Genomic DNA, 24,377 nt, shown 5'->3' with positions numbered 1-24,377 from the left:
CCTTTTTTTAATAAATAATATATATATATATATATATATATATCACGCTGATTTTTTGTCGTTCAACTTGTCAAAATAGCCAGCCTCTTTTCTTCTTTTTCTCTCATTGCACTTTTTTGACCTACCCAGCTCAGTATCCTGGATAGCCGTGTGCAACCAGCCGGCTATGGCACTCGCCCTGCAAGATGCCGCCTCGAAATTATCTAGTCTCCTCGTTACGATCTAGTGCTCTCCAATCATACTTCGCTCTCAATAATCAGAACAAACAAAGAGTGTGGATATACTACAGCCTATTGGTGGCATCTCGGCCGCTTGCTTGGTCCAGTAGTACAGGACATCCCCTCCTATGTTCACAACGCGGGCGTATTTGACCCCGGTTGTTTGCCTCAAGGTCCATATCCTACGCCAGTCACGACCTGCTGGCTGCATGCCAAGGTCTTTCCACATGTAACACACTGCCCTCTAAAGTTTGGGAAGAGGTGAGTAACCGTGCAGGGTGGAAGCGATGTGCGGAAAAGCGGTTGAAACCGACAGCCCAGAATATTTAGTAGAGAAGGGAACTCGGGAGGGAAATAAGAAATGCAACTCGAGAGGCGTGGCGGCGAGCCATGGCGCCCCGGGCGGCGTCAACTTTCAAGTCGAGGACTCGAATAGCCGTCGAGGACTTTCCTCATATTCATTACCATCCGTACATGCGTCGACGGCTTCCCCATATGAACACTTAATACGAGAACGTCCGGGAGTGAAGCAGCATGGCGCATCGCATGGCCGCATCGCGCATGACACAACGAGAGTAGCTGCCCTCCGGGCCCCTCTCCTAGCTATCTGACCTCGGCATCGTTACACCGACAACATGCTTTCGCCCGCTTTTTATTTCGTCGAACCCGAACCTTTACCTCGACGATCTCTTCCAGATTGCGGTAGGGCTTCGTATACTGCGTCTTCATCAGGGGGGCTGTTGATTCCACATTATTCACTTCGTATGGCCTCTCGACCCCTTCACTCCAGAGGCAAGTCGCCTTCATCCACTGCCGCATAGATACTTCTATAGTGACCTTCTCGGCCCTCTGCCTCCGTGTAACATCTCTTGCATTTGGCGTCTGACAGCCTCCTATGCAGCCTCGCGTGGTCGTCAGGCTACGAATGTGAGCTTCCCGGAATGATATAATTCCCCCGTTTGCCATCCGATGACTCCATAATCCCCAGATATTAGACTTCCTGCATACGCCCTCGACAGCTTTTCCCTCCAAACCAACTCCTCGTTTGGTCCAACATCGCTAACATTGTACCACTGCCCACGAGTCACAACTTTGTCCTCCTCGGGTCCGGAGTTCAAACGCTTTCCACTTTTGCTTTCTCGAATTCACGACTCTCGTTTCAGTCTTCCTAGGACCAGCTCCTGTCAGCACGTCTTTCAACTTGACGCTGGCCAGTGCTGGAAGCCATCTCTGCCTCCCCGAGCCCTACCGGTAACCGGTTTCTGATAACTCTCCTCTATGCCCGCCTAGCCAGTGTTCACCTCCTGGCGATGGCCTTGACCAAACACCAGATCAATGTCCTCATTGCCCTGGAGAGGACCGGTGCCTCTCTCTCCCTCATCGGAATAACTTTCATCTTCCTCGCGTATGGCCTGTCGAAGAAAGTCAGGACCATCCCGAATTTATTTATTCTCTTTGCCTCCATTGCGAATATCGGGGCCAGTATAGCCTGTCTGATAGGACACGATGGGATTCTCAAAGGCGAGGAATCTGTCCTGTGCCAGGCACAGTCTTTTCTCCTGGAAATGTAAACTATACTCCTGTTCCAGCTGAGCCTACAGCTCCGCTACAACGACTTTCGACTTCGGACACCTTGTTGCTAACCATGTGTCGTCATCAGGTTCATGCAGTCCGACCCCTGGTGGTCTCTCGCCATGGCCGTCAATGTTTTCCTCGTCTTCTTTTGCGGCGCCAACCCCTCCATCTTCAAGAGTTTTCTTTGGCTCTACTGCATTATTTGCTTTGGCGGGCCGTTCATCCCGGCGATTGTTTTGCTGGTAGCTCGTCCCGGGGGCCAGCCTATGTACGGCGACGCAACGGTAGGAGAATACGCACTCTCGACAACCCAACCGTCGGGCGGAAAAAATCAGAGGCTTCATGTTAGGCTAACCACATGGCACTCTTCTCTTTCGTAGCTTTGGTGCTGGATCAAGCAAGACTGGAGCGCCCTGCGCATCTACACCTACTATCTTCCCATATGGATCTGCATCTTTCTTTCCGGTGTCATCTACTTTTCAGTCGGCTATCATGTTTTCCATCACCGCAATCAGTTGCGAAACCTCACATTCAGTCTCTATGGCCGAGATGGGAAGCACATGCAACGAAAGGACGTTGACGTCTCCTTTTCCGACGAAACAAGGGATTGCGGAGAAAAGGTAGGTTCTGCCCCGTGTGTGACGTGTGAACGTGTCCCTGAAATTGGATTCCTCGCCTTTTTTTACAACTCTAATGTTTTTGGTTGGCCATCACCAGTGTTCTCGGCACAAAACCGAGCGATCCGAAGACTGGCATGTCACAGCCGTGACCGAAGTGCAAATCACAACAGCCATCCCCTGTCCAACACCAGCACCACCACCACCAGCACCACCACCACCACCACCACCACCACCAGCACCGGCACCAGCACCGCCACGCCGCTCACCCACCGTCCCGGCCCCCTCCGTGCTGCATCCAGCCCACTGCCCGAACCCACCATCCTGGCACTCCAACGACGACATGGAAGAAACCGCCATCCCCCCGGCCGCCGCAGGCCACAGCTCCCGCTTCGAAACCATGATCTCCTCCCACCCGGCCCCCGAGCCCTCGCTCCCGCAGCGCGTCCGGACCGCCATCGGCCACTTCAACGCGCGCCTGCGCGGCTTGGACCCGGTCAAGCTGGCGTACCTGCGCACGAGCTTCATCTTCGCCATCTCGATCCTGATCACCTGGACGCCGAGCTCCATCAACCGCATCAACGACCTCGTGAACCCGGACAATGTCAGCTACGGCCTGAATGTGGCCACCGCGATTGTGCTGCCGCTGCAGGGGATTTGGAATGCCGTCATCTTCTTCATGACGAGCTGGGGCACGGTCCGGGAGGAGTATAGGGAGTTTGTGGCCGGGCGGTTGCGGTTTTTCTCGGTGCATCGGCATGTCGACATGTGCGATTTGGGAGGCGCGGGGGGAGGGGCTGGAGGGGCAGCGGCAGGGGCGGGGGCAGAGGTTTCTCACTTTGATCAGTGTGAGAGGTCAAATGGAGACGAGACGCGTGAGGTTGAGCTCAGAGCACACAGCAGAGGCAGTCATGAGAATGAAAGACCTTCTGGTGGGTTTTTCTAGCTGGCGGTGCATTGATCTCAGGAGTACAGATATGTTGCCTGCTATACTAGAACCAAATAGTGGTTTATGGTTGAGGAAATCTGGATCTGGGTTTCGGCAGACGCGCTTAGGACGTGGTTGCCTCCAAATGCAACATCTGTTCACAAACAGGATTCAAGAGTCTATCACACATGCACCTAAACTTCTTCCATTGACATAACCAGTTAGAAGAATAATTCCAAGTAAGGTAATATTACTATTAAAGACTATAGTAAGGACGATAGTAAGTAGAGGAAGGAGTAAAATAACATTATAAGAAAACCTTTACTGATACCTAATAACAATCACGATAATCGCGGTAAGAACGATAATAACCAGAATAATAATAACAATAATAACATTAAGAATCATAGCAAGGACAATAACAGCAACAACGATAAGAAGAACAACCCTACTGATAACGTAAGACGCAGAACTATAAGAAGCACGACGACCGGCACAACAACCAAAACCACAACCCAGCCCACAACCCAACCCACAACAAACACAAACACAAACACAAACATCAAAAGCACAACAACCAACAGCAAACCCACCCGAAGCACAACAACCGCGATCATGAAGAAAAAGAAGAAGAAGAAAATAAAACCACACACAGAGGGTCGTCACATTAGTTTCCCTGCGGCAACCTCGACTCCATGCTAAGGGCAAGAGCAAGCATCTATTACCCCACGGCTACATCGGGGCCTGAGGGGCTCCAGCGCCCAGGAAACCACCAGCAGCGGCCCTCAGAAGACCGACTTGCAGGTAAAGGTCCCGAATCTGACTGTCCTTCCACCGAAGCTCGGCCTCTTGCTGACCAATGCGCACGTTCAGGCGGTCCATCTCCACCTCCTTCTCCCGAATCTTCCTCACTTTCTCCCTGACCTCCAGCGTCTTCCTCTCCAGGTTGACGGTGTCGGCAGACATGTCAGATTGGGCTCGGACGCTGGCGTAGATGGCGTCTAGGACCCAGGGTTCGAGCGAGTCGCAGAGCCGCGGGTGGTCTTCGCGGAAGTGGCGGCGGAATTCGTCGAAGCGGCCGGGGCCGGGGTAGTCGGAGCGGAGGATCAGCTGGCCTTGGTGGCAGCCGGGGACGGGGCAGACGTAGTGCGTGCCTGGGTGGATGTTTTCGGGGGTGTTGTGGGCGGTTCTCTTGTGCTCACTCGGTTGTGAAGTTAGCCTCGGAAATGCCCTGGTGTGAGGGGGGAAACGGCATGGAGGCAACTTACAGCATCTGGGCCCTGGAGGTGAAGACACGGTCGCAGTTGAGGGCAACGCAGCAGATGGAAGCGGCGGTTGGGGTGTTGCCAGCATGGATGTAGCCCTCGGCAGGGTTGTTGCCAGTGGAGGAGGAGCGTGAAGCCATGACGGGCCTTGTGAATAAGGTTGGCCATTAAGAAATTCTTCTAAGAGGGGGAAACGAAAGGATGGGAACCTACAGCTTGCTGAGCCAGAGATCTTCTTTCTTCCTTGAGACCTTGCAGCCGGTCGAGTACGAGGGAAGAAAGAAAGAAAGAGAGGCAAAGCGAGACGAGGTTCCAGAAATATCTATAGCTAGAGATTGGAACGGAAGCCTGACGGGGTCACGAGATCAGCCAGCAGTTTTGCGTGGAGTTCCGCTTCTGGCTAAACTAGGCTATGAATCAGAGAAGGCACTCCAGTGAGGATATCGTGAACCAATTTTGTGATTCGCTCTTGAATTTGCAACGCGGGTCTGATTCTCAAGAAAGGCAGTAAAGGAAGTGACAAGAAGACTCACGGGTTCACCGTTCACCTCCTTAGTCCCGAGCTCTTTCAAGTCTCCAGATTTTGCACTTGAGGCTTATAAAGACAAGCTCTTTATTATTCATGGCTACTAAATTATTCCTCTGGTCTAGCAGTAGGATACTAAGAACTTGTATATTACGTAGTTCTGGACTGCTTTTCAGCTTTCCTGATATAGTGAGTTCCGAGTTCCGTCCACGGTCCGACCATGGCCGAGTGCACGGTCATCTCGGGGCCGATAAGGCTGGATCGGCTCCGTTAGCGTTCCTTCCTTTCGGAGTTTCGGGGGTGACGGAGGAAGGTCGGAGCCGAGTATGCACGGACCATTACCAGCCGCTTAGTAAGAATGCCCTCTATCTGTGTCTCTGTCTCTCTCTGTCTCTGTCAGCAATTGACATTCAACATCTTCATCCACATTACAACTCATCCACATTACAACTCCCGATTCATGACCTTTCCATCGGCTCATTCGCGGGCTGTTTTCTCTTCACACATGCTTCTTTCTGAGCTGCAATAGACATCTTGACTATGAGAACAGCAGCTCAATTTCACCTTAGCTGACCCCAGATATGATATATCCCTCATCTCCTTAATTCTCTCTGTCTTCTCATCTGTCCGGCTCATCGTCCAGACTCCATCCAGCCTTATCCTCCCGTGCTCCGGTATTCGAAAGTCTGCCAGTGCCAACAAACAAACACGCGGTATCTCATCACCATGGCCAAGCATGTCTGCATCATCGGTATGTGACGTGTCGCCGCGTCGCGAGTCGCGAGTCGCGACTCGCAACCCGTTCCCAGACGTCCCCGGTCCCCCTTCACAAGTTCACCATGTCACTCATGACTCACCCCTCTCCCAGGCGCCGGCCCCTCCGGCCTCGTAGCCGCCAAAACCCTCGTCCACAACGCCCCCGCGGGGACCTTCAAAGTGACAATGTTCGACGCGCAGCCCCGCATCGGCGGCCTCTGGCCCTCCTCCACCCAAGACGACGAAGGCCTGGTGCACCCGCTCATGGTGACCAACCAGAGCAAGAACACGATGCACTTCAGCGACCTGGCCTGGGCCGCCGACGACCCGCAGTTCCCGCGGGCGTGGATGGTGGGGCGGTACCTGGAGCGGTACGCGGAGCGATACCTGGTGCGGCGTGACCCGCGTGCGTGTCAGTGTCCCGGGGCGGCGGCAGACGCAGACGTCCAGCTGCGGCTGGGGTGGCGCGTCGTGGGGGCTGAGTTGCTGGAGGATGCGCGGTGGCGGGTTACGGTGCGGAAAAGTGCGGACCTCGGCCACGATGAGGAGGAGGAGGAGGAGGAGGAGGAGGGGGCGCGGACGAGGGTGTCTGACTTTGACCACGTACTTGTTGCGTCGGGGTTCTTTGGCAGACCTGCTGTTCCGTCGTGGGTCCGAGGGGTGGCGGATGCAGCAGCGGTGCCGGTGGTGCATAGCAGCAAGTATCGCCATCTCGAGGGTTTGTTGGGGGGCCGAGGAGAACCCGGAGGGGGAAGGATCCTGGTGGTGGGCGGGCAAATGTCTGGCGTCGAGACGGCGGCCACCATCGCCAGTCACTTATCTTCTGCCGTCCATTCTCCTGGGCCGAGTCGGGTTCCGAATGCGGAACACTACACGGTTCACCATCTGATTCAGCGTCCTGCCTGGGTGTTTCCCCTTTACACCACTCCCAAGGTGAGTCTGAGTCGCTTGCGTCCCTGAGCTCAATGGATTATTTTCATCTTCGGACAAGGAAGGCTGACCGGTTTCCTTTCACCCGCCCAGCCCAAGTTGGCTGCACCTCCTTTTCTGCCGGTCGACATGCCGTCCTACAACCTCAATAACCGACCTCACCCGCTGAGGGACAACCAGGGCCACATCCCTCCCGACACGGCCATGACGATGCACAACATGTACGAGGCAGCCCTGGGCCGCAACCCATCCCAGTTCTCCCCGTCCATCATGGCCGTCCCCGCCGAGGACCGCACGGAGCCGCCCTACCTAGCCATGAGCGAACACTACAACGAGCTAGTGCGGTTGGGCCTCATCACCGTGTCGCGCGGCAAGCTCGAGGGGCTAGACGGCACCACGGCCCTCATCGCAAACCCCGTGCCGCCGACATCACCACCACCCGCCAGCGGCGAGAAGCTCGAGGACGTGGCGGCCGTGGTGCTGGCGACCGGGTTCGACGCGTCGGGCTGCGTCTCGTTCCTGCCGGCGCGGGTGCTCGAGAAGCTCCACCACGACCCGGAGGAACGCGACCTGCCGCTGGCGCTGGGGTTCCACGGCACGCAGAACCGGGCGGTGCCGACGCTGGGGTTCGTGGGGTTCTACCGGTCGCCGTACTGGGGCGTGATGGAGATGCAGGCGCGGTTCCTCGCGGCGCTGTGGACGCCGGACCTAAAAGTACCGGGCGTGGATGCGGCGGCGGCCGACGACGCATGCGTACACCGCACCCTCTCCCTCCGCGGGGACCCGCGGCGGTCGCAGTTCCCCATGGGCGACTACCCGTTCCTCATGCAAGAGATAGCGGCGGCGCTAGACCTCGAGAGGAGCCCCGCACCCCGCCACGACAGCGACAGCGACAGCGACTCGTCCTCGCCCACGCTCCTCCTCCCGCACAACAACCTCCCGATGGACATCCTGACGCCGTCGCGTTACCTGTCTGCTTTCGCCGACGAGGAGGCGCGGGCGGAGAACGCGGAGGCGCTGCGGCAGGCCGACGAGACGGCGGTGGCGGGGCTGACGAGCAGCCGGTTCGTGGCGCACGCGGTGTTCCGCAGCCTGCTGGGGAGTTGGCGGCTCGAGAGGTCGTTGGAGAGCAGGCTGCCGTCGCATCCCAGCGGGCGGTTTAGCGGGACGGCGAGGTTCCTGCTGCGGGAGGCCACGGGGGACGGGGGGAACGGGGGGAACGGGAACCCGGGGGAGGAGTACCTCTACATCGAGGAAGGGGAGTTCCGGGCCGACAACGGGTTGACGTTCCAGGCGAGGAGGCGGTATGTCTGGCGGTATGATGAGGCGAGGGATGTGATGAGCGTGTGGTTTGTTCGGACGGACGATGACCGGCGGGCGGACTACCTGTTCCACCAAGTCGAGTTCCTCGGGCCGGGTCAGGGGCCGGAGTCGCCGGACCGCAAGGGGTGGAAAGCCAAGGCGGGGCATTTGTGCATCGATGATTTCTACAATGTGGCGTACGAGTTTTGTTTCAAGGCGGTCGAGTTGGAGCAGTGGACGATTGGATATACGGTGAAGGGGCCGAAGAAGGATTACACGATACATGGGGTGTATCGAAGGTTGGTGTAGGGGGGTGAAGGGGAACGTGGAGGTGGCCGACGTAGGGCGCCAAGAGGCCAAGAGGCCAAGAAAGAGGCCAAGAGGCGCCACTAGCTTTATCGGTAAAGCCGCCCCTTCTTTTTACACAGCCACGCATCTCGTTCACATCGGCGCAGAAAGCGATATGAGAAGATTTTGGTCTCTTTGGATTTCTACTGCAATGTAACCAATAACCAACAACCAACAGGAGTATTCCTCTCTTCAACCCTGGCAGGAGACTTCTCTTCTGGAACGTCTTGGTTAAAAAAGGTCCGTCAATCATACCCAAGGCGGCGATTTGACGTCCCAGGCCCATTTTGATGCATGGATGCGGTCTTGGTTGCCTGTCTATCTCTTGGCAATAAAGTCCATCTTTTCTATATTATACCGTCTGCATCCTTTCCTCTCGTACGAATAATCCGTCTCATTCATTTCTCGGTTTAAAATCAGCAATCCATCCAGGCCGAATTCATCCTCCTCGTTACCTCCGTTACCCCCGTTACCATCTCAAACATCACAACAATAACAAACAAGGTACGTACCTTTCCTTTCTTTCATAAACCACGGTATAAGGTATTTCCGTACCCGTTGTCCCTCTCATTACTTGTACATTTATTTCTCAACACCACAAAAACATCACCAACCCCCCTTGTCTCTTACCCCTGAGACTCAACTTTACAAGACTCAACTCTCTCTACCCCCAGCCCCAGCCCTTCCTTACAATCGAGCCCAAATCTAACAACACTCAAGAAATCACATCTTTCCTCTATAATCCACGAAAAAATCCCCCTCTCACATTGAAAACACATAAAAGACAGTGGAGGACAAGACAGACAACAAAATGTCCACTCCCATCAAAGTCGCCGTCTTCAGCACAAAACCCTACGACAAACACTACCTCCAAGCCGCCTGCCCGCCCGAATCCAATATCCAACTCACCTTCCACCCCGTCCCCCTCACCCCCGAAACCGCCTCCCTCGTAACCAAAGCCTCCGCCGACGCCGTCTGCGTCTTCGTCAACGACCACCTCCCCTCCCCCGTCCTCTCCCACCTCGCCTCCTCCGGCGTCCGCGCCATCCTCCTCCGCTGCGCCGGCTCCAACAACGTCGACCTCCCCGCCGCCCAAGCCCTGGGCCTCTCCGTCGCCAACGTCCCCGCCTACAGCCCGGAAGCCGTCGCCGAGTTCGCCGTCGCCCTCCTGCAGACCCTCAACCGCCAAACCCACCGCGCCCACGCCCGCGTCAGGGAGGGCAACTTCTCCCTCGACGGCCTCATGGGCCGCACCCTGCGCGGCAAGACCGTCGGCCTCATCGGCACCGGCCGCATCGGCGTCGCCTTCGCCCGCATCATGTCCGCCGGCTTCGGCTGCCGCGTCCTCGCCCACGACCCCTTCCGCAACCCCGCCTTCGAACCCTACGGCTCGTACGTCGACGACCTGGCCGCGCTCCTCCCGCAGTGCGACGTCCTGAGCCTCCACTGCCCGCTCACCGAGTCGACGAAACACGTCATCAACGCCGACACCCTGGCCCTCCTCCCCGACCGCGCCATCCTCGTCAACACCTCCCGCGGCGGCCTCGTCGACACGAAAGCCCTCATCCACGCCCTGAAGGCCCGCAAGCTCGCCGGCGTGGCCCTCGACGTCTACGAAGGGGAGGGGTCCCTCTTCTACGACGACCATAGCGGGGAGATCATCCAAGACGACGTCCTCATGCGGCTCCTGACCTTCCCCAACGTCATTGTCTGCGGTCACCAGGCCTTCTTCGCAGAGGAGGCTCTCCGCGAGATTGCCGATTGCACGGTTCGCAATCTCCAGGATATTATGGCGAGACGTCCTTGCGAGAATGCCCTCGTTTCCCCCGACTCTTCGCAGGGGGGGGAAGAGAACCGCCGATCAGAGGGTGATTCTGCTACTGCTGCTGCTGCTGCTGTAGTCAAGCGCATAAGGAGCGACTCTCTTCCCGTGAGGACAGTATAATGTTCTGGTCCTGTCCTCTGTGCTCTTACAAGTCACGGCACTGCTCCATATAGGGGAAGCATATAGAGACGAATGCCATGTATTCCTACTCTGAACCTAGGACTAAAAAGGATGTGCAGAAGAGTCGAGTGCATAGGATATCAAGGAAGAAAAACAGGTAAAAAATAAAAAAGTAGGGAAAACAAGGAGTAATAGGGGGCAAGATGGACGGTTCGTAGGAATCCTCAGCCAAACTCCCAAGCACCACGTCCAAAACCATCACAGGGCAAACTCGAAATTCACCAAGGCAATGCCAGGTCCATCCTGGATCGAGTCGATCCGGACCGACTCGGCCAGCAACCCCCGTCTCGATCCCGTAGCAATGGTCCACGCACACCGGGGCCCGTCGTCGTCGTCCCGAGGCACAGACGAAGAAGACGAGGGTAGACTCGGCGGACAGTCCGCCATGCCAATGTCGCCCTCGTCGTCCACTTCGCGGAGGCTTCCGTCCCCCTGCGCCACGGCCCGGATCACCCCCGTGACCCTCCTCTCGCGTCCCGTGTCGAGCGTCCAGCACTGCGCCTGTCCCGACCCGCCGAACACCCAGATGACCATGTCGGGGCCCGAGTCGACCGTAATGTCCACCAGGTCCATACACCGGGCGATCACCAGGCCTTGCACTTTGATGGGATAGATCCGAGGCGTGTCGAAAAAGTTGGGAGGCGGAAAAGGGGGCTTCGAGGCGGTCTGCGTCCCAGTCTCGCTCTGGCTCCCAATCATCTTCGCCCGTCTGCTCAGAACAGAATGCAAACTGCATGTGGGCTCCGGCCACCACGCAGCCCACAAAGGGACCGGATGAAAGAGCGAACTGGGCTCGTCGTCGCCCTCGTCGCCGTACGAGTAGCTGTTCCAGCTGGGGACGCCAAACCCATCGCTAAAATCCTGCTCGCCCGAGCCGTCGGCCGCCGCCACGTGCAAAGCGCCGCTGTTCAGGCGGGTCAAGTCGTCGAAGACGTCGGGGGGGATGGTGTAAAAGACGACGAGTTGATGTTGTTCCCGCTCTTGCTCTCGTCCGTCCGCACCTCCCTTCTCTCTCCCCTCCCCGACGTCGGCCGCCGCAGGGAAAACGCCCACGATCCGCACGCCATGGCGCATGTCGTCGCCCGCAGCGTACAGGCCAGCCGTGGACGAAGACGCTCCCGCCGGCGGCGCCAGCCAGATGATGCGTTCCAGCTGCGACATGGGCCCCAGGGAAGCGTCCGATCCGATACAAAGCTTGCCGGTATGGGGGTCGGTGAAGAGAACATGCTGTCCGTCTCGCAGGGGAACAGCACGCAGGTGCTCCGCCGACGCAGGCTTCCATCGGCGACGAAGGCGGCTCTCTCGGGGCGAAGAAGGGACAGCCGCCGCCGCCGCCGCCACCTGAGCATGAGCAGAACGAGGACGACCAAAAGGCTGCCGCCAAAGGATCAGCGGGAACCTCGAGCCGTGACCACCCGCCGACGCCGACGAAACGCCATTCGAATTCGGCGACGGGCCACCGCCGGGAAGGCGAAGAGCCTGGTTATACAAGTTCCCAAACCCGCCAAACCGTCCCCTCGTCGGACCAAGTTGAACGTCCTCCCCCGCCGCCGAGCAGACGAGCCGCAACTTCTGGCGCCCGACGCCAGGCCCCGTCCGCGGCGGGAGAAAGTGCACCAAATCCGTAGGCGCCAACAGGGGGAACCACCGGCTCAGGTTCCGATGGGTGAGAGCCTCCACCTAGTGAAGCTCAACGCCGCACGCCGAGCCAAAGACGACGCAGTTCCGCTGCGGACAAACGGCCACCGACCGCGGCGGGTCGATCCCCGTGCAGAGGTTCCGGTACGTCGTCGTCCGGGCACCCCTACCGTCCATGTCCCTACCCGTCTCCGCCGACTCCACCGAGGGCGCGCAGAACGGGCTCCTCTCCTCGCAGATGCATGTCGCCACCACCGTGGTGGCCGTCTTCGGCTTCTTGCTCGGGGGACCGGCCTCGCGCGTGTACCCGTCGCGCAGAGCAGCATCCGAGGCTGCCGCGTTGTCCTCCTCCTCCTCCGACGAAGAAGAAGAAATGTCGCGTAGCAGGACGCCCGTCATCGTCTCCCTCCTAATCTCGACGAGGACGGCCCGGCGCTCTTCGAGGAGGGCGGCGACGGCGTAGCGCCCACGGGAGGTGTCCATGCTGCAGCGGACCACATTGCCGTCGCAAACCACAGTCGTGACGGGCCGGAGCGCGCCGAGGGGGTGGTGACGGGCGGGCTTGAGCCGAGCATGCCAGGCCGGCTGACGAGTTCCCTCGCACATGTGGTTGAGTTCGTAGACGTGAATGAGGGAACCACGGGAGAGCATGAGAAACCGGCCGCAAGCGCTCACAGTAAACGTGACGGAGACCTTTCCCGCATGATGTGGGTTCAAGTTAGAAACGGCGGGAGTCGAGCAGCTGGACGACGCGGCAGCGTCCGAGCCAGGGTGCTCCGCCGCCGCCAGAGAGGAAAAGTCCACCGAGCCAGCCAGGACGAAGGGCGACTTGGACGTATCGCCACCGCCGCCGCCGCCGCCGAGAGTGACCTCCCGGGCCAACCACTTGGCCATACGCTCTCGGTCGTCGGGCACAAGCCGCGGCGTGACGGGATCTTTAGGGTTGCCCACGAGCCTCTTGATGCTGGACCACCAGCCCGCCCGCTGCACCATCTCGACGAGCAAAAGGCGGCCGGAGCCGGCATAGTACCAAGCTCGGCAGGTGTGGCGAGCAGAGTTGAAGTCTGCGGGGGAGAGCTGACAGAAAATGGCCTCGAGGGTTTCGAAAGCGAGCTTTGTGACGGCCGAGGTAGAAGGGATGCTGTGGTCTTGAAGAGGGGCTGGCTCCGAGGCTTGATTCTCAGGCATTGAGCCAGGGGTGGAAGCGGGAGTGTCTGACATGTTGGAGACACAGAAGTAAGTTGATATTGTCTGTACTCGTATTAGTAGGGGATTCTGGGCAACTGGCATCACCGGGAGTCCCTGTAATTACATACCAGGATGCTTGTCGCTGTTCTGAGGCCAAGGAAAAGAAGAAAATTCCGAATCCCCCCGGACCCAGCTACAACTGGCCCGAGGACAACCCAAGGGGGAAAACGAGGGACAAAAAGGCTGCAAAGAAAAGAAAGAAAAAAGGTACCAAGAGATGATGTTGTTGATGTGAGGTACAGAGAGGTTGTAAGGTGAAGGAAGGGTTGGTGGTTGGGGGATGGGGATGGGTATAAGTGAGGGAGAGTAAACAGGTATGTGGCAACGAATCCAAGGCAAGAAACGCATGCCAACGAAAAGTTAAACCCTGTGCTGTGTTACGGCTACGTAACCCCGTATGCTGCTGGGTGCATGTGATGCAGTGACGAGTCGCTTGTCAGGAGTCTAAACCGCCCACTACTTTCAGACCGATTAACTGACCTTTACCTTCCCTTGATTGTTCGTTATCCTGCAGCGGGACAGGTCACACAAGAGCCTTGGTGGCTAGCTTATGGTGTGAGGGTGCCAAGACTCAGGGGCTCAGGGCATTCAGTCTCAGGGGTCACGATAAACGCATTTGCGCTTATATAAAAGTCGTTGATTCACTGAAAACACTTAATATTCTTCCTAAGTATCACAGAATATATGTTACACCGAGGACTAGGCCATGCATCTGCCAGTATACTGACTGCTTATGTGAGGTGAGAACATGAGTTGTTGCGAGACAACGTTACACAGTATGTTAATCAGGTTAACCAGAATGAAGAGAAGAGTAAAGAGAGGGATACTGCTCTCAAGTTTGATCTCTGATGCCAAAGACGAACCGAAACGCCATGCCATAGCGTATCCTATCCTGTCATGTAAAGCGCCGCAGAACGCCATGGCCATAAACCTGTAGCTCGACTCTGTGGGCTCCCATTCGAACCGAAGGTAGACAAAAACCATCCTATACACTTTATCTCCATGCCGAGTTCAGACATGACTCTCCCCATTTTCCCTCCACACATGAGTATCTCCCAGACTGATAGTACTGTTCGTACCCCCGGTGGGCAGGCCCTGTTCCGGCAAGGCCGTGGCGCTAACTTCAGCGAGGTTGTCCTGGGTCGCAGCGTCGGATGCCGAGGTAGGGGGGGCATCTTGGTAGATCCAGGGCTGTTCTGGGCTGGGACGACGTTAGCTGAGATGACTTGAAGAAACAAAAAAAAAAAAAAAAAAAAAAGAACAAAACTCACCAAACAGTCAGACTAGGATTCAAAAACCGAAGCCCCTTCTCCTTATCCTCATCAACCGTGCTGCCCCGCCTCAGCAACCCCATCGACGGCCTCAAGTCCGCCTCCTCCCCCTCCTCAACAACCTCATCCTCATCCACATGGCCCGCGCCAGGCCGGAGACTCCGCAGCGCGATAAACCGCGTCAGCGGCACGAACCGCCGCCCAAAGTAGTGGCCGTACCACAGCGTCAAAAAGAGGAGCGGGACGGTGAGGGCCGACTGCACAAACGCCGAGTGCAGCGCCATCTCGCTGGCCATGATGACCTGGAACACGAACAGGCCCAGCACGACGCGGTTGCAGATGATGCGCCACGCCCCGCCCGTAGCGTGCTGCGGCTGGTCCATCGCGTACAGGAGCTGGTACTTGTACGTGAAGTAGCCGAGCACAAAGTACGCGAGCCCGACCGTGAGCACCAGGTACCCCAGCTCCAGCACGCTGTACACGAGGCAGAGGATGAAGACGAGGAGCGCCGTCGGCAGGTAGAACCCGTAGCTGAACGTCGGCGGCACCATGATGCGCGCAAAATCGCGCGGCGTCTTGGCCCCCATGCGGTAGAGCGGGTACAGGAAGACACTACCGGCCTCCAGCAGCCGGAACGGGAAGAGGCCGACGCCCTGGAGCATGATGAAACTGATGTAGAAGACGCTCATCTTGTTGGCCTGGTTGGCGATGAGGCGCGCGAAGCCGGCCGTGTCGCGCAGGGCGTCCTGCAGCCGGTCCATCAGCTGGACCACGTTGATGGCCGTGCTGGACACGGCGAAGACGAAGAAGATGTTGAAGAAGGAGAAGAAGAAGTTCTTGGAGATGATCGAGAGCTCCACGTCGCCCCGGGAGATCTTCCCCTGCTGGTACGACAGGTACTCGTACAGGTACGGCACGGCCACGTTGAGGAGCGAGACGAGGAGTGTCGGCAGGCCCGTCTCGATCAACGCCTTCAGCACGGGGAGCTGCTCGAGCGTTTTGACTGTGTCGGGGAACCACTTCTGCAGGTTGCAGATGGTGAGCAGACCGGCGAGCGAGGCCACGAGGCCGAGCCAGACCACCGACAGGAGACTGACGAAGACGGTGACGGACCAGGAACGAAGCCTCCGGACGCCCCTCGGCGCGTACGTGTTCCGCCACACAACATCGGACGGCGAAGGGGCCGGTTTGGTCAGGAGCTGGCCCGGTCTGGGATCAATATGCGCCTGGATGGCCATCTGGCACGCAGCGATCGAGTCCATGGTGATGAACGCGATGCCGGTCGCCGGCGGCTTCGCTTGCCTGGCGGCGTGGATCTTCTCGTCCAGCCTCCTGAGTTTCTCCTCGTAATAGTGGATGGCATCTGTTTTGCGGGAACGGAGCCCGAGAAAGCCGTAGCGTATGGTGATCGTCGGCCGGTCCCTGTCGACGAGGCCGGCCCGGTTGCCACCATGGCTCAGAAGACGGGTGTTTTCTCCGGCTCGTTCAACGTCGTCCTCGTCGCCATCCGCCCTATATTCTCCGTCTCCGTCTCCCTCTCCTATTCCCACTTCTACTCCCCCTCCCGGATGCCGCTGACCACGTGACCCTTCCTCATCGGCAGTCCGGTTTCGCCGTCGCCCGTCGGGCTTTGGAAGCCTCGCATGTGCCTGCCTCCCCAGGAACACGCTCCACGCTTCCTCCAGCTTGTGTAGAACGGTAGCACGCTTCTCCATCAGGGCGTCCAGCTCTTTCCAGTCGCGGCACAGATTCACACACTCCACCCGACCAATCTCGAGCTTCTCGATCAAGTCCTTGATCTTCTCCTCGGACTTGAGGTAGGACGGGAGACCGGAGAGGCGGAACGTGCGGTCGGTGATGGTGGACTGGGTACCGAGGTATGCCTGGCGGATGCGAATGATTCGGAACGTCTCTCTGTTCATGACGTAGATGATCAGAGCCGTGAAGAAGTAGGTGAAGACGAACCAGGTCCAGAGATAGGCGTTGTTGCCCTGGCCGCCAAACTCGATCGTCAAAGGATCGTTAGCATCGCCTGATCTCGTAGTGTATGGATTGAATCCCCCGGTAGAATCATCGTAAGTGGTCGTGTCGATGGGGTGGTAGGTCGAGGATGTATTGTCGGAGGGAGGCTTAGTGTTCCAGTCCATGTAGTGATGGTTGACGGGCCACAAGACGGCGTAGGCAAAGAAGGCCATGACGGCGAATAGTCGGATCGCCATTTTGAAAAAGGAGAGGAACTAAGATGTAACGAGTCAGCCTCGGACATGGTGTCGTAGAGTCTGCTCTGGGTCCCAGACTCACCACAAAGGCATCGAGCCCTGCAGAGGCCAGGACCTGCTCTTCCGTAACCCTGTATAGCCCTGGAATCCAACCCAGAAAGGTATCAGGGAGAGTCGGTAGACCAATATTGGGATCGAGTCGGCGCTTTCGAGCGGCGTACAACGTAGACCATCGTGGGCGGAGGATCTGAAACAGGAGCACACGGCGTCAGTGTAAAGTGTAAATGATTAGCAACAGGAGGGAAGGATGGAAGAAGGCGTCGGTGATGATCTGGGAAGAGGGGCACTCGTACACAAAAGGCGACAAAAGCCGAGACGCCCAAAATCAAGGAGAGTCCAAGCTGGACAGTTATGTTTGTCGATCCTGGCTTGAGGTACTCCTCGCCACCGCACTTGTCGCGAGCATCATCTTTGAGCACGTCCATGGTCGAAGAGCATGGCTTCGGCGGGGGTTCCGTCGCTTCTAAGGACTGAATGAAGCTTTTCAACGATTCGGCGGCGATTAGAACGATGCGTCTCGACAACTCGGTGAGATGGGAGTATGGGAATGAAACAAAGGTGTGTGATATTGATGTCGAAACTTCGCCCTCCTGCAGCTGATCGGTGGGTTGGCGATGGTGTTGAAGCGTGAAGATGGTGACCTGAGCTGAGCTCCTTTGCTCTTTGCGAGGTTGCAGCTCAACTGACCATTGCCCCCCTGACGTAATTACACTGATTATGTCATCGGGTACGTATCTCTGTATCTACTCTGCTGTATCTCCGTACCTCCTCCAACTCCTTGCGCAAGCAAGCGGACGGCACGGTGTAGAGCGGATTCCGGCCATGGTCATGATGTGATTCGAATATATCATCTTTCCGGTTACTCCAACTCCAGTCAGACTTTTTGTGCTCCCGCTCGCACCGAAGATATGATTCTCCCCAGCCTTCAATTATCCCTCCCCATATCTCACGGCATGACCCCCCTCAGTCCATCTGATCAACAGTAGTCACCCCGTTCTGCCCCTCAGTCGGCGCACCCTCCACCTTGCGCCCATCCTCCTCCCGCACCTCGAAGCGCCAGCCAAACTCGTCCGGAAGCTTCCCGAGCTGGATCCCCTTCAGCGTGCTCAGCAGCCGCAGGCACACCTCGCCGGCATCTTCCACGCCGTCGGCGATGAACGTGATGGTCTCCTCGCCCTGCTTGGCGCTGCTGACGCGACCGTGGCCCTCCCGCGTCTTGAGGAGGGACTGCGACGAGGACGGGTCGATCCGCCGCGTGATGGACCGGATGGGGACCAGCCCGGCTGCCGTGCCGGCCGCGAAGACTTCGGAAAAGTCGGGGATTTCGCTGTACTTGATCTGCAAGATGGGAGGACCATGTCAGTGGTAAGAGAGGAGATGAAGGTGGGGGGAAAGAAAAAGAAAAAGAAAACATACCGGCCGCTTCTCAACCTTCCACCCAAAGCTCCTCGCAATCTCCTGCACGCTACTGCTGGTAACCGAATCAATTACCGAAGTCGAATCCGGCACCACGAGCGTCACCTCATCCCCATGCCTCGCCACGCCGATAAACCCGCTCGTGCTAAACTCATCCACCTCCTCATGCTTCGCGCTGTCCAAGTGCAGCGTAATCCCATACCCCTCCGCCCTGGCCGCATCGCTCCACCGCAGCACGGGGGCATAGTTCCCCCCCAGCTTCGCATTCCCCGTCCCCCGGGGTGCCGTCCGGTCAAACTCGTCCAAGATCAGCGCCTTGACGGGGTGCACGCCATGGTACACGCCCGTGGGGACGACGAACACGGCGAAGACGTACTCCTCGGGCGGGTTGAGCCCCAGCTGCGCCGACGACCCGTACAGCTGCGGGCGGATGTACATGGCCGCGCCCGTGGCGTGCGGCGGCACGAACCCCGCGTTGAGCGCCACGGCCGCGCGGCAGGCGGCCAGGAACACGTCCTCCGGCACGGGCGGCATCGAGGCCACCTCGGCCGAGTGCTGCAGGCGCTTCGCGTTGCGGTCGGCCCGGAAGATGGAGATGGTGGTGTCGTCGGGCCCGCGGAACGCTTTCAGGCCTTCGTACGCTTGCTGGCCGTAGTTGAGCGCGGGCGCCATGCCGTGGATCCGCATGAACGGGTCGGCCACGAACTTGAGCGGTGTCCATTTCCCTGTTGTCTTGGAGTAGGTTGATTCGATGTGGCCGTTGACTGTAGGGAGGAGGCGTCAGCCAGAGGCCACCCATTAGGTGATGTCCTGGTTAGGGCGTTGGTTTTTTTCTTCCTCCTCCTCCTCCTCCTCCTCTCTCCGCCGTCATTGCTTACCTTCCCGGACCTTGAAGCCCACATTGGACCAGTCAATTGTATTGACCGGAGGAGGAGGAAACGGTGCCATAGTGTAGGGTGAAATATGGAAACGTGTTCGTGGACTGATATAGAGGAGCAAACGAAAACACAACAAAAAAGAATAGCTCGACGTGGGGTATCCAGAAAGATATTCCCCAGGTCCCTATGATCGAGTCACACCCCCTCGGGAAGTCCACATCCCCCCTCCGATGTCGGATGGTGGGGTTTAGCGTCCGTCGGTCAAGCACAGCTCATGCTCCGACATGATTGGTCCCCACACCGTCACCCACCGGAGTCAATTTGTGATGTCATTCACCGTTGCTCTGATCGACAATGTCACGAAGGTACATTGTAGATTTTTGATATGAAGACCGTCCCAACCTGGAAGCTTCCGAGAACGGTCGGGCGATATAGCTGCCCGGTCTACGGTGTAGGTCCCCAAACGTTAGGTAGGTATACCCTCACGCCCTGTCGAGTACATTTACACACCTACTTGTTATGGCTTTCCTTGGCAGAGGGGAATTGCCACACGCAACGACGCGACAGGACGCCCTTGGGTCGACTTACATGCCCAAGTCACTGTTCCAGCGCTTATTAAAGAATCGAAAACCAGTCTACATCACTACATGTATATGGAAGAGACATGGATGACCCGTGAGAGTTCATATGAATTTGTAAGGTATACATCTCAGTCATTATACACTTGATACTCGTCACCTTCCTATGCCAGTCTCCGTGATCCCCCTATCGTCACATTCTATCACAGCCACTCATCGTCATAACTTGAATAATCTGCAACTGAAAAGAATGAAACCCATGTAAAAGAAGAAGAAGAAGGACGGGGACCAAGGAACCGCGAGGAGTAGACTGTGATATGTGAGAAACCAGCGCGAACGAAAAGGATATGAGAAATTAGGACCTGAAAGTAATGGACCAAAGTAAGTCAAGTCGAATGCTAAATGTCGTTTCATGACTGTCCTCCTCATCATAGGTAGGTAATGAAAATAAAAAGAGAAAGAGACAGAGAGAGGGTAATGACATCCTCCTCCAAGTGCACACCATCCCAGTCTCGTGCCAAACGCCTTGTGAAACCTGCCCAAAATGAATGGAATCAGAGACCTGTTTTCCTTCATGTGTTTCCCATACCCCATTTTTTGGTTTGCCATACTACACCTAGATAAGACTCCAGAATCCGAAATAACAAGAGAATAAAAAATAAAAATCAGAAAAATGTCGGGTAAAGAGTGGCGAGATGGCGGATCAGAAACGAACTTGACTGCAGGGCGAGGTGGGAAATCATCTCATGAGAAGCAATCAAGTTCGGCTCCCTATGGAGATGCTCGCTCCCGCGGGCCGTGAGAACGAAAGAGAGAGAGAGAGAGAGAGAGAGAGAGAGAAAGGGAGGGAAAAAGAAATCGCTTAGGACAGGGCCAGCTTCTCCAGAACAGAGAGAACCCCACTGACACCCTGCGTCATGGTCGAGGTGGCCTCTGTATTGCCCCTCTTGCCCACGCTGACCGTCACCACATCCCGGATCGCGCCCTGCTCGCCCAGGCCGTTGGCCCACTTGAACACCTTCTCGTCCTCCCGCCCGTCGCCGACCACTATGAGGAAGTCGATGGGATCCTTGTTGTGTTCCGCCTCCGACGGCGATTCCGCGCTGGCGTTGGCACGCAGGTCCTCAAAGATGTGGTTGGCCGCCGTGCTCTTCGTCCAGTCGATCGGCTCCACCAGGATGAAGCCGTCCATGGGGATGGCGTGCACCCGCTGCGCCTCACACGCGTCGTTCACGTGGCTGGCGCAGTCGCTCGCCAGTCGCACCGCCGTCTCCAGGTCTTCCGCGCCCTTGAAGTGGAAGATCAAGCTGCATCGCCTCTCCTCCAGCACCGCGCCCGGCATCCGCTCGAGGTAGTACGTCATGATGCCCTTGACCGAATCTTTCCAGCTGCGGATCTGCTCGCTGTCCGCCATCTCGCCCCACGCCGTCTGCCCGCACTGCTTCACGAAGCAGCCGTTTTCCGCAATAAGTCCCAGGTTGGGTACTCGGCGGAAGACGCGGTCCAACTCCTCAGGTCGTCGCCCAGACATGACGTAGATGATATTACGCTCGTCCAGGAGGAGGTCGTTGAGAACATCGAGGGTGCGCTATGTTACGTCAGTACAATTGAACTCCCCACGCATGTGAGAGAAGACAAAAAAAAAATGGCGCTTTACCTGCGTGCTGACGGGAATAATTTGATTCATGGGACCCCAGCTGACCAGAGTACCCTCGTAGTCGAGGATGAAAAGCCGTCTCTTGCTTTGCGAGTAAGTTCGGGCAACGTTGGTAACCGAGAGCCTGGGCACCGACGTCTGGTCCCGACGGTGCTGCCCCTCGTAGACGTGGTCCAGCTTCGACAGGAATTCGGTGAACCAGTGCGAGCCCGTGTAGTTGATGACGGTAGCGTAGAGCTGCTTCCACCTCTTCTCCTTCTCTTCGTCGTCCATCTCGAGCGCCTGCTTGATCGCGTCGGCACACTGCCGGTAATCCCACGGGTTGATCGAGAGCTGGGCGCCGCCAAACAGAGACGAGGTGCCGGTAAATTCGGAAAGGATGAGGGAGCCGTGCTTCTTCTCGGGTAGGACGGCGCCATCCTGGCAGTAGAGGTATTCGTGCGAGGTCAAATTCATGCCCTCACGCTGGCTGGTAATCATGAGAGCATCGGCCACGGCAAGGAGCGCGAGGTACTGCGGGTAATCGATGTCCTGTTTCAGGTAGACGACGGGCTGGTACGCCAGGTTGGCCCACGACGAGTTGACCCGGGTGACAATGTCGCTGACGGTGGCATCCAGGTCGCTCTTCTCGCTGCTCGACAGCGCGACCTGGATGAGCACCGTCTGGTCGCGCCACTGGGGGTACTTGTTGAGGAAGAGCTCGTACGCCAGCAGCTTCTGACGCACGCCGCGTACGTGGTCGAGCTTGTCGCGCGCCACGATCAACCTCTTTCCCTTGTACCGCTCGCGAATGGTCTGGATCCAGTTTCGGACGCTGGCCGCCCCCCGGCGCTCGTTGAGGTAGACGGGGTCGATGCCGATGGGTAAATAAATGACGTCGACGAACCGATCTTCGAGCTGGAGACCGTCGGTCGCCGCCTCGACGGCGAGAAGCCGGCTGCACGTCTGCAGGAAGTGGCGCGTATATTCCAGGATTTGGAATCCGATCAAGTTGGCACCAAGCATGCCTTCGAGCAGCTGCTTGCGGATGGCGAGGCAGCGGAAAACCTCCGACGACGGGAAGGCGACGTGGAGGAAAAAGCCAATCTTGGCATCGGGTAGCTTCTTCCGGACCATGGAGGGTACGAGCAGGAGGTGATAATCGTGGATCCAGATGGAATCGCCACGTTTCCAGTTGGCGACGATCTTGTCGGCGAATGCCTGGTTGACGTTGACGTAGTACTTCCACGAGTGGTCCTCGAAGGCCTTGCTCTTGGGGTTGTCGGGGATCTGGTAGTGGAAAACAGGCCACAGAACCTGTTTGCAGAAGTGTGTGTAGTGGCCGTCAAAATCCTTGTCCGAGCAGAAGACGGTCAGCATGTTGTGCTCGGTGGCGAGGTGGTCCTCGATGTCCTGCTTCTGCTGTGTACCCTGGAGAGCGTCGGTGGGCATGCCGAGGGTGCCGATCCAGAAGTGATCATCGATCTTGCCGTCCCGGGCGGCCGCGTCGGCAGCGTTGCGCAAGCCGCCATTGCCCTGATCGGCATTGACCACCCTCCAGTTGGCGTGGGCGAAGACACGATCATGACTGTCGCTTCGGATCTGCGGCTGAGGCTGCTTGATGCCCTGGCGCCCTAGCTCCCGCGCCTTTTCCAACGTCCGGCTGTGCTCGGAGAGCAAGGCCGGAGGAGGCGAGCTGGCTCGGGATAGCGGCTGGTTGGCCATGGCGCCCCATTTGGGGGAGCCTTTGTCGGTCGGAGAACCGTGGCGAATCTCGTCGTCGAAAAAGGGGATGGCGAAGCCATCTTCGTTGGCGAAGATGGCCTTCTCGTCGTCTTCGGTGGGAGTCTTGGGAGGTGTGATGTCCGGGATCGGACTGAAGAGGCTGGGCTTTTCGATGGCGGAGGTTCCAAGGTCGGTTCCAACATCAGCCGTGGAGACCATCCGCTTGGGCCGCGGTCGTTGGGCGCCCCTGGGCGAAGTGCCCGGGAGGTTGAAGTGGATGGTCTTCGGGAGAAATCTGGAGATGGAGGAGCCCACAGGTCAGTTGACATTGCTGCGCCATCCAGACTCGGCGGCAGAAGGACTGTGGGGGACTTGGGAGGAAGAGGGTGGAGAGAGATCTGCACTCACAGTGAAGCGACGAAGATAGTCATTGCGGGCACATTGACCTCTGGTATCGACTATGTGATGTGGTACTGGGTTGAAGAGTAGTCCCCGGCCAAGGGAATCAGGCGATGGCGAGAAGACCGCGGATGGGGAGGCGAATCGTCGTAGGTCGTCGGGATTTCGTCTTTTTTTTTCGAAAAAAAAAAAAAAAAAAAAAAAAAAAAAAAAAAAACACCCAGGGAACTAGCTACGTCACTTCGTAACGCTGCATGTAGGAACTCGGACAATTGAAAAGCGTAATTACTGGTAGTGGCGGGGCTATGTTCGCCAAGAGCACGGAAGCTTAGTCGAGAGAAGGGGACGCAGTCGGACGCAATCCAAGAAGCCGACAGATTTGGGTCTGGCTGCTGCGTATAATACGAGGTTGGCGAACTGTGGAGTTGATAGACTGTTCCGCGTCGGTATGGTAAATGTCAAGTTTCGGAGCCGTGTAGGAGCAAGGAAGTTGCAATTGATATCGACAAGATTGAGAGCACTCCGGACGACTCAGGGTGCGTGATATCACCCGGAGAGCAAAAGCTATAGAGAATAGGCTGGTTAGAAGATCATGATGACATGTCAAGAAGCCCTTCGCGATGTGAGCCCACCCACAGAGGAGAGTACACGTACAGAATCAGAGCACGGGGAATCCCTCACGCCCAGCTGTGGGCAACTGAATTTGGTCGGGCCTCTTATTCTTGTTGATGTTTTAGTGCGTTGTATGAAAAGCCGCCGACGTTGCTAGAGTGAGTTGGGGGAGGGGGTGGTCTATGTTTAAGAGGTCCAGTACGAGGGAATTTTTCCTTTAGGTTCTT

General features: G+C 57.3%; 9 protein-coding genes across 9 annotated transcripts; 3 read left to right on the top strand and 6 right to left on the bottom strand.

The window, feature by feature from the left end:
• The first annotated feature begins 1,193 nt into the window (after positions 1-1,193).
• Positions 1,194-3,529, top strand: SODALDRAFT_334239 (hypothetical protein). Its single transcript, XM_028612152.1, has 4 exons — positions 1,194-1,785; positions 1,879-2,077; positions 2,174-2,413; positions 2,511-3,529. Exons 1-4 carry the CDS (start codon positions 1,529-1,531, stop codon positions 3,354-3,356), a joined length of 1,542 nt encoding a protein of 513 aa, XP_028464970.1. The 5' UTR covers positions 1,194-1,528; the 3' UTR covers positions 3,357-3,529.
• Positions 3,530-3,875: 346 nt separating this feature from the next.
• On the bottom strand, positions 3,876-5,038 carry SODALDRAFT_334237 (hypothetical protein). The gene has a single exon (XM_028612151.1). The coding sequence runs from the start codon at positions 4,689-4,691 to the stop codon at positions 4,071-4,073; it is 621 nt and encodes a 206-aa protein (XP_028464969.1). The 5' UTR covers positions 4,692-5,038; the 3' UTR covers positions 3,876-4,070.
• Positions 5,039-5,561: 523 nt separating this feature from the next.
• SODALDRAFT_297149 (FAD/NAD(P)-binding domain-containing protein) lies at positions 5,562-8,638 on the top strand. Its single transcript, XM_028608816.1, has 3 exons — positions 5,562-5,880; positions 5,998-6,818; positions 6,909-8,638. The coding sequence occupies exons 1-3, from the start codon at positions 5,856-5,858 to the stop codon at positions 8,424-8,426; spliced, it is 2,364 nt and encodes a 787-aa protein (XP_028464968.1). The 5' UTR covers positions 5,562-5,855; the 3' UTR covers positions 8,427-8,638.
• A 169-nt stretch (positions 8,639-8,807) lies between these two features.
• SODALDRAFT_345068 (D-lactate dehydrogenase) lies at positions 8,808-10,410 on the top strand (the record flags this gene model as incomplete). The annotated part of the gene is made up of 3 exons (XM_028613190.1): positions 8,808-9,008; positions 9,186-10,333; positions 10,367-10,410. The coding sequence occupies exons 2-3, from the start codon at positions 9,277-9,279 to the stop codon at positions 10,408-10,410; spliced, it is 1,101 nt and encodes a 366-aa protein (XP_028464967.1). The 5' UTR covers positions 8,808-9,008; positions 9,186-9,276.
• A 773-nt stretch (positions 10,411-11,183) lies between these two features.
• On the bottom strand, positions 11,184-13,329 carry SODALDRAFT_324809 (hypothetical protein; the record flags this gene model as incomplete). Its single annotated transcript, XM_028609929.1, has 3 exons — positions 11,184-11,200; positions 11,259-12,150; positions 12,211-13,329. The coding sequence occupies 3 exons, from the start codon at positions 13,327-13,329 to the stop codon at positions 11,184-11,186; spliced, it is 2,028 nt and encodes a 675-aa protein (XP_028464966.1).
• A 1,038-nt stretch (positions 13,330-14,367) lies between these two features.
• SODALDRAFT_324808 (DUF221-domain-containing protein) lies at positions 14,368-17,331 on the bottom strand (the record flags this gene model as incomplete). The annotated part of the gene is made up of 4 exons (XM_028609928.1): positions 14,368-14,557; positions 14,628-16,864; positions 16,929-17,093; positions 17,200-17,331. 4 exons carry the CDS (start codon positions 17,329-17,331, stop codon positions 14,368-14,370), a joined length of 2,724 nt encoding a protein of 907 aa, XP_028464965.1.
• Positions 17,332-17,852: 521 nt separating this feature from the next.
• SODALDRAFT_340550 (branched-chain-amino-acid aminotransferase) lies at positions 17,853-19,270 on the bottom strand (the record flags this gene model as incomplete). Its single annotated transcript, XM_028612962.1, has 4 exons — positions 17,853-17,878; positions 17,923-18,244; positions 18,323-19,086; positions 19,201-19,270. The coding sequence occupies 4 exons, from the start codon at positions 19,268-19,270 to the stop codon at positions 17,853-17,855; spliced, it is 1,182 nt and encodes a 393-aa protein (XP_028464964.1).
• A 597-nt stretch (positions 19,271-19,867) lies between these two features.
• Positions 19,868-20,541, bottom strand: SODALDRAFT_189642 (hypothetical protein). Its single transcript, XM_028607123.1, has one exon. It carries the CDS (start codon positions 20,385-20,387, stop codon positions 19,998-20,000), a length of 390 nt encoding a protein of 129 aa, XP_028464963.1. The 5' UTR covers positions 20,388-20,541; the 3' UTR covers positions 19,868-19,997.
• Positions 20,281-23,717, bottom strand: SODALDRAFT_379644 (family 20 glycosyltransferase). The gene is made up of 3 exons (XM_028615058.1): positions 23,548-23,717; positions 21,436-23,434; positions 20,281-21,366 (listed from the first exon to the last, which is right to left on the bottom strand). Exons 1-3 carry the CDS (start codon positions 23,568-23,570, stop codon positions 20,641-20,643), a joined length of 2,748 nt encoding a protein of 915 aa, XP_028464962.1. The 5' UTR covers positions 23,571-23,717; the 3' UTR covers positions 20,281-20,640.
• Between the last annotated feature and the right edge of the window lie 660 nt (positions 23,718-24,377).

This window comes from Sodiomyces alkalinus, assembly GCF_003711515.1.
Source record: "Sodiomyces alkalinus F11 unplaced genomic scaffold SODALscaffold_7, whole genome shotgun sequence".
Classification (NCBI taxonomy): domain Eukaryota; kingdom Fungi; phylum Ascomycota; class Sordariomycetes; order Glomerellales; family Plectosphaerellaceae; genus Sodiomyces; species Sodiomyces alkalinus.
The sequence above is the reverse complement of the archived record's forward strand: the minus strand, read 5'-3'. Positions and strand labels throughout refer to the sequence as shown.

What these genes read in the sequence shown, in the direction of transcription:
- SODALDRAFT_189642 (XM_028607123.1), bottom strand. Translation starts at nt 20,387, where the DNA reads ATGGCAAACCAAAAAATGGGGTATGGGAAACACATGAAGGAAAACAGG.
- SODALDRAFT_297149 (XM_028608816.1), top strand. Translation starts at nt 5,856, where the DNA reads ATGGCCAAGCATGTCTGCATCATCG. An exon ending in CAAGCATGTCTGCATCATCG is followed by an intron (nt 5,881 to 5,997) that starts GTATGTGACGTG and finishes CCCCTCTCCCAG; the next exon opens with GCGCCGGCCCCTCCGGCCTC. An exon ending in CCCTTTACACCACTCCCAAG is followed by an intron (nt 6,819 to 6,908) that starts GTGAGTCTGAGT and finishes TCACCCGCCCAG; the next exon opens with CCCAAGTTGGCTGCACCTCC.
- SODALDRAFT_334239 (XM_028612152.1), top strand. Translation starts at nt 1,529, where the DNA reads ATGGCCTTGACCAAACACCAGATCAATGTCCTCATTGCCCTGGAGAGG. An exon ending in CTATGTACGGCGACGCAACG is followed by an intron (nt 2,078 to 2,173) that starts GTAGGAGAATAC and finishes TCTCTTTCGTAG; the next exon opens with CTTTGGTGCTGGATCAAGCA. An exon ending in CAAGGGATTGCGGAGAAAAG is followed by an intron (nt 2,414 to 2,510) that starts GTAGGTTCTGCC and finishes GGCCATCACCAG; the next exon opens with TGTTCTCGGCACAAAACCGA.
- SODALDRAFT_334237 (XM_028612151.1), bottom strand. Translation starts at nt 4,691, where the DNA reads ATGCTGGCAACACCCCAACCGCCGCTTCCATCTGCTGCGTTGCCCTCA.
- SODALDRAFT_379644 (XM_028615058.1), bottom strand. Translation starts at nt 23,570, where the DNA reads ATGACTATCTTCGTCGCTTCACT. An exon ending in ACTATCTTCGTCGCTTCACT is followed by an intron (nt 23,435 to 23,547) that starts GTGAGTGCAGAT and finishes CTCCATCTCCAG; the next exon opens with ATTTCTCCCGAAGACCATCC. An exon ending in TTATTCCCGTCAGCACGCAG is followed by an intron (nt 21,367 to 21,435) that starts GTAAAGCGCCAT and finishes GACGTAACATAG; the next exon opens with CGCACCCTCGATGTTCTCAA.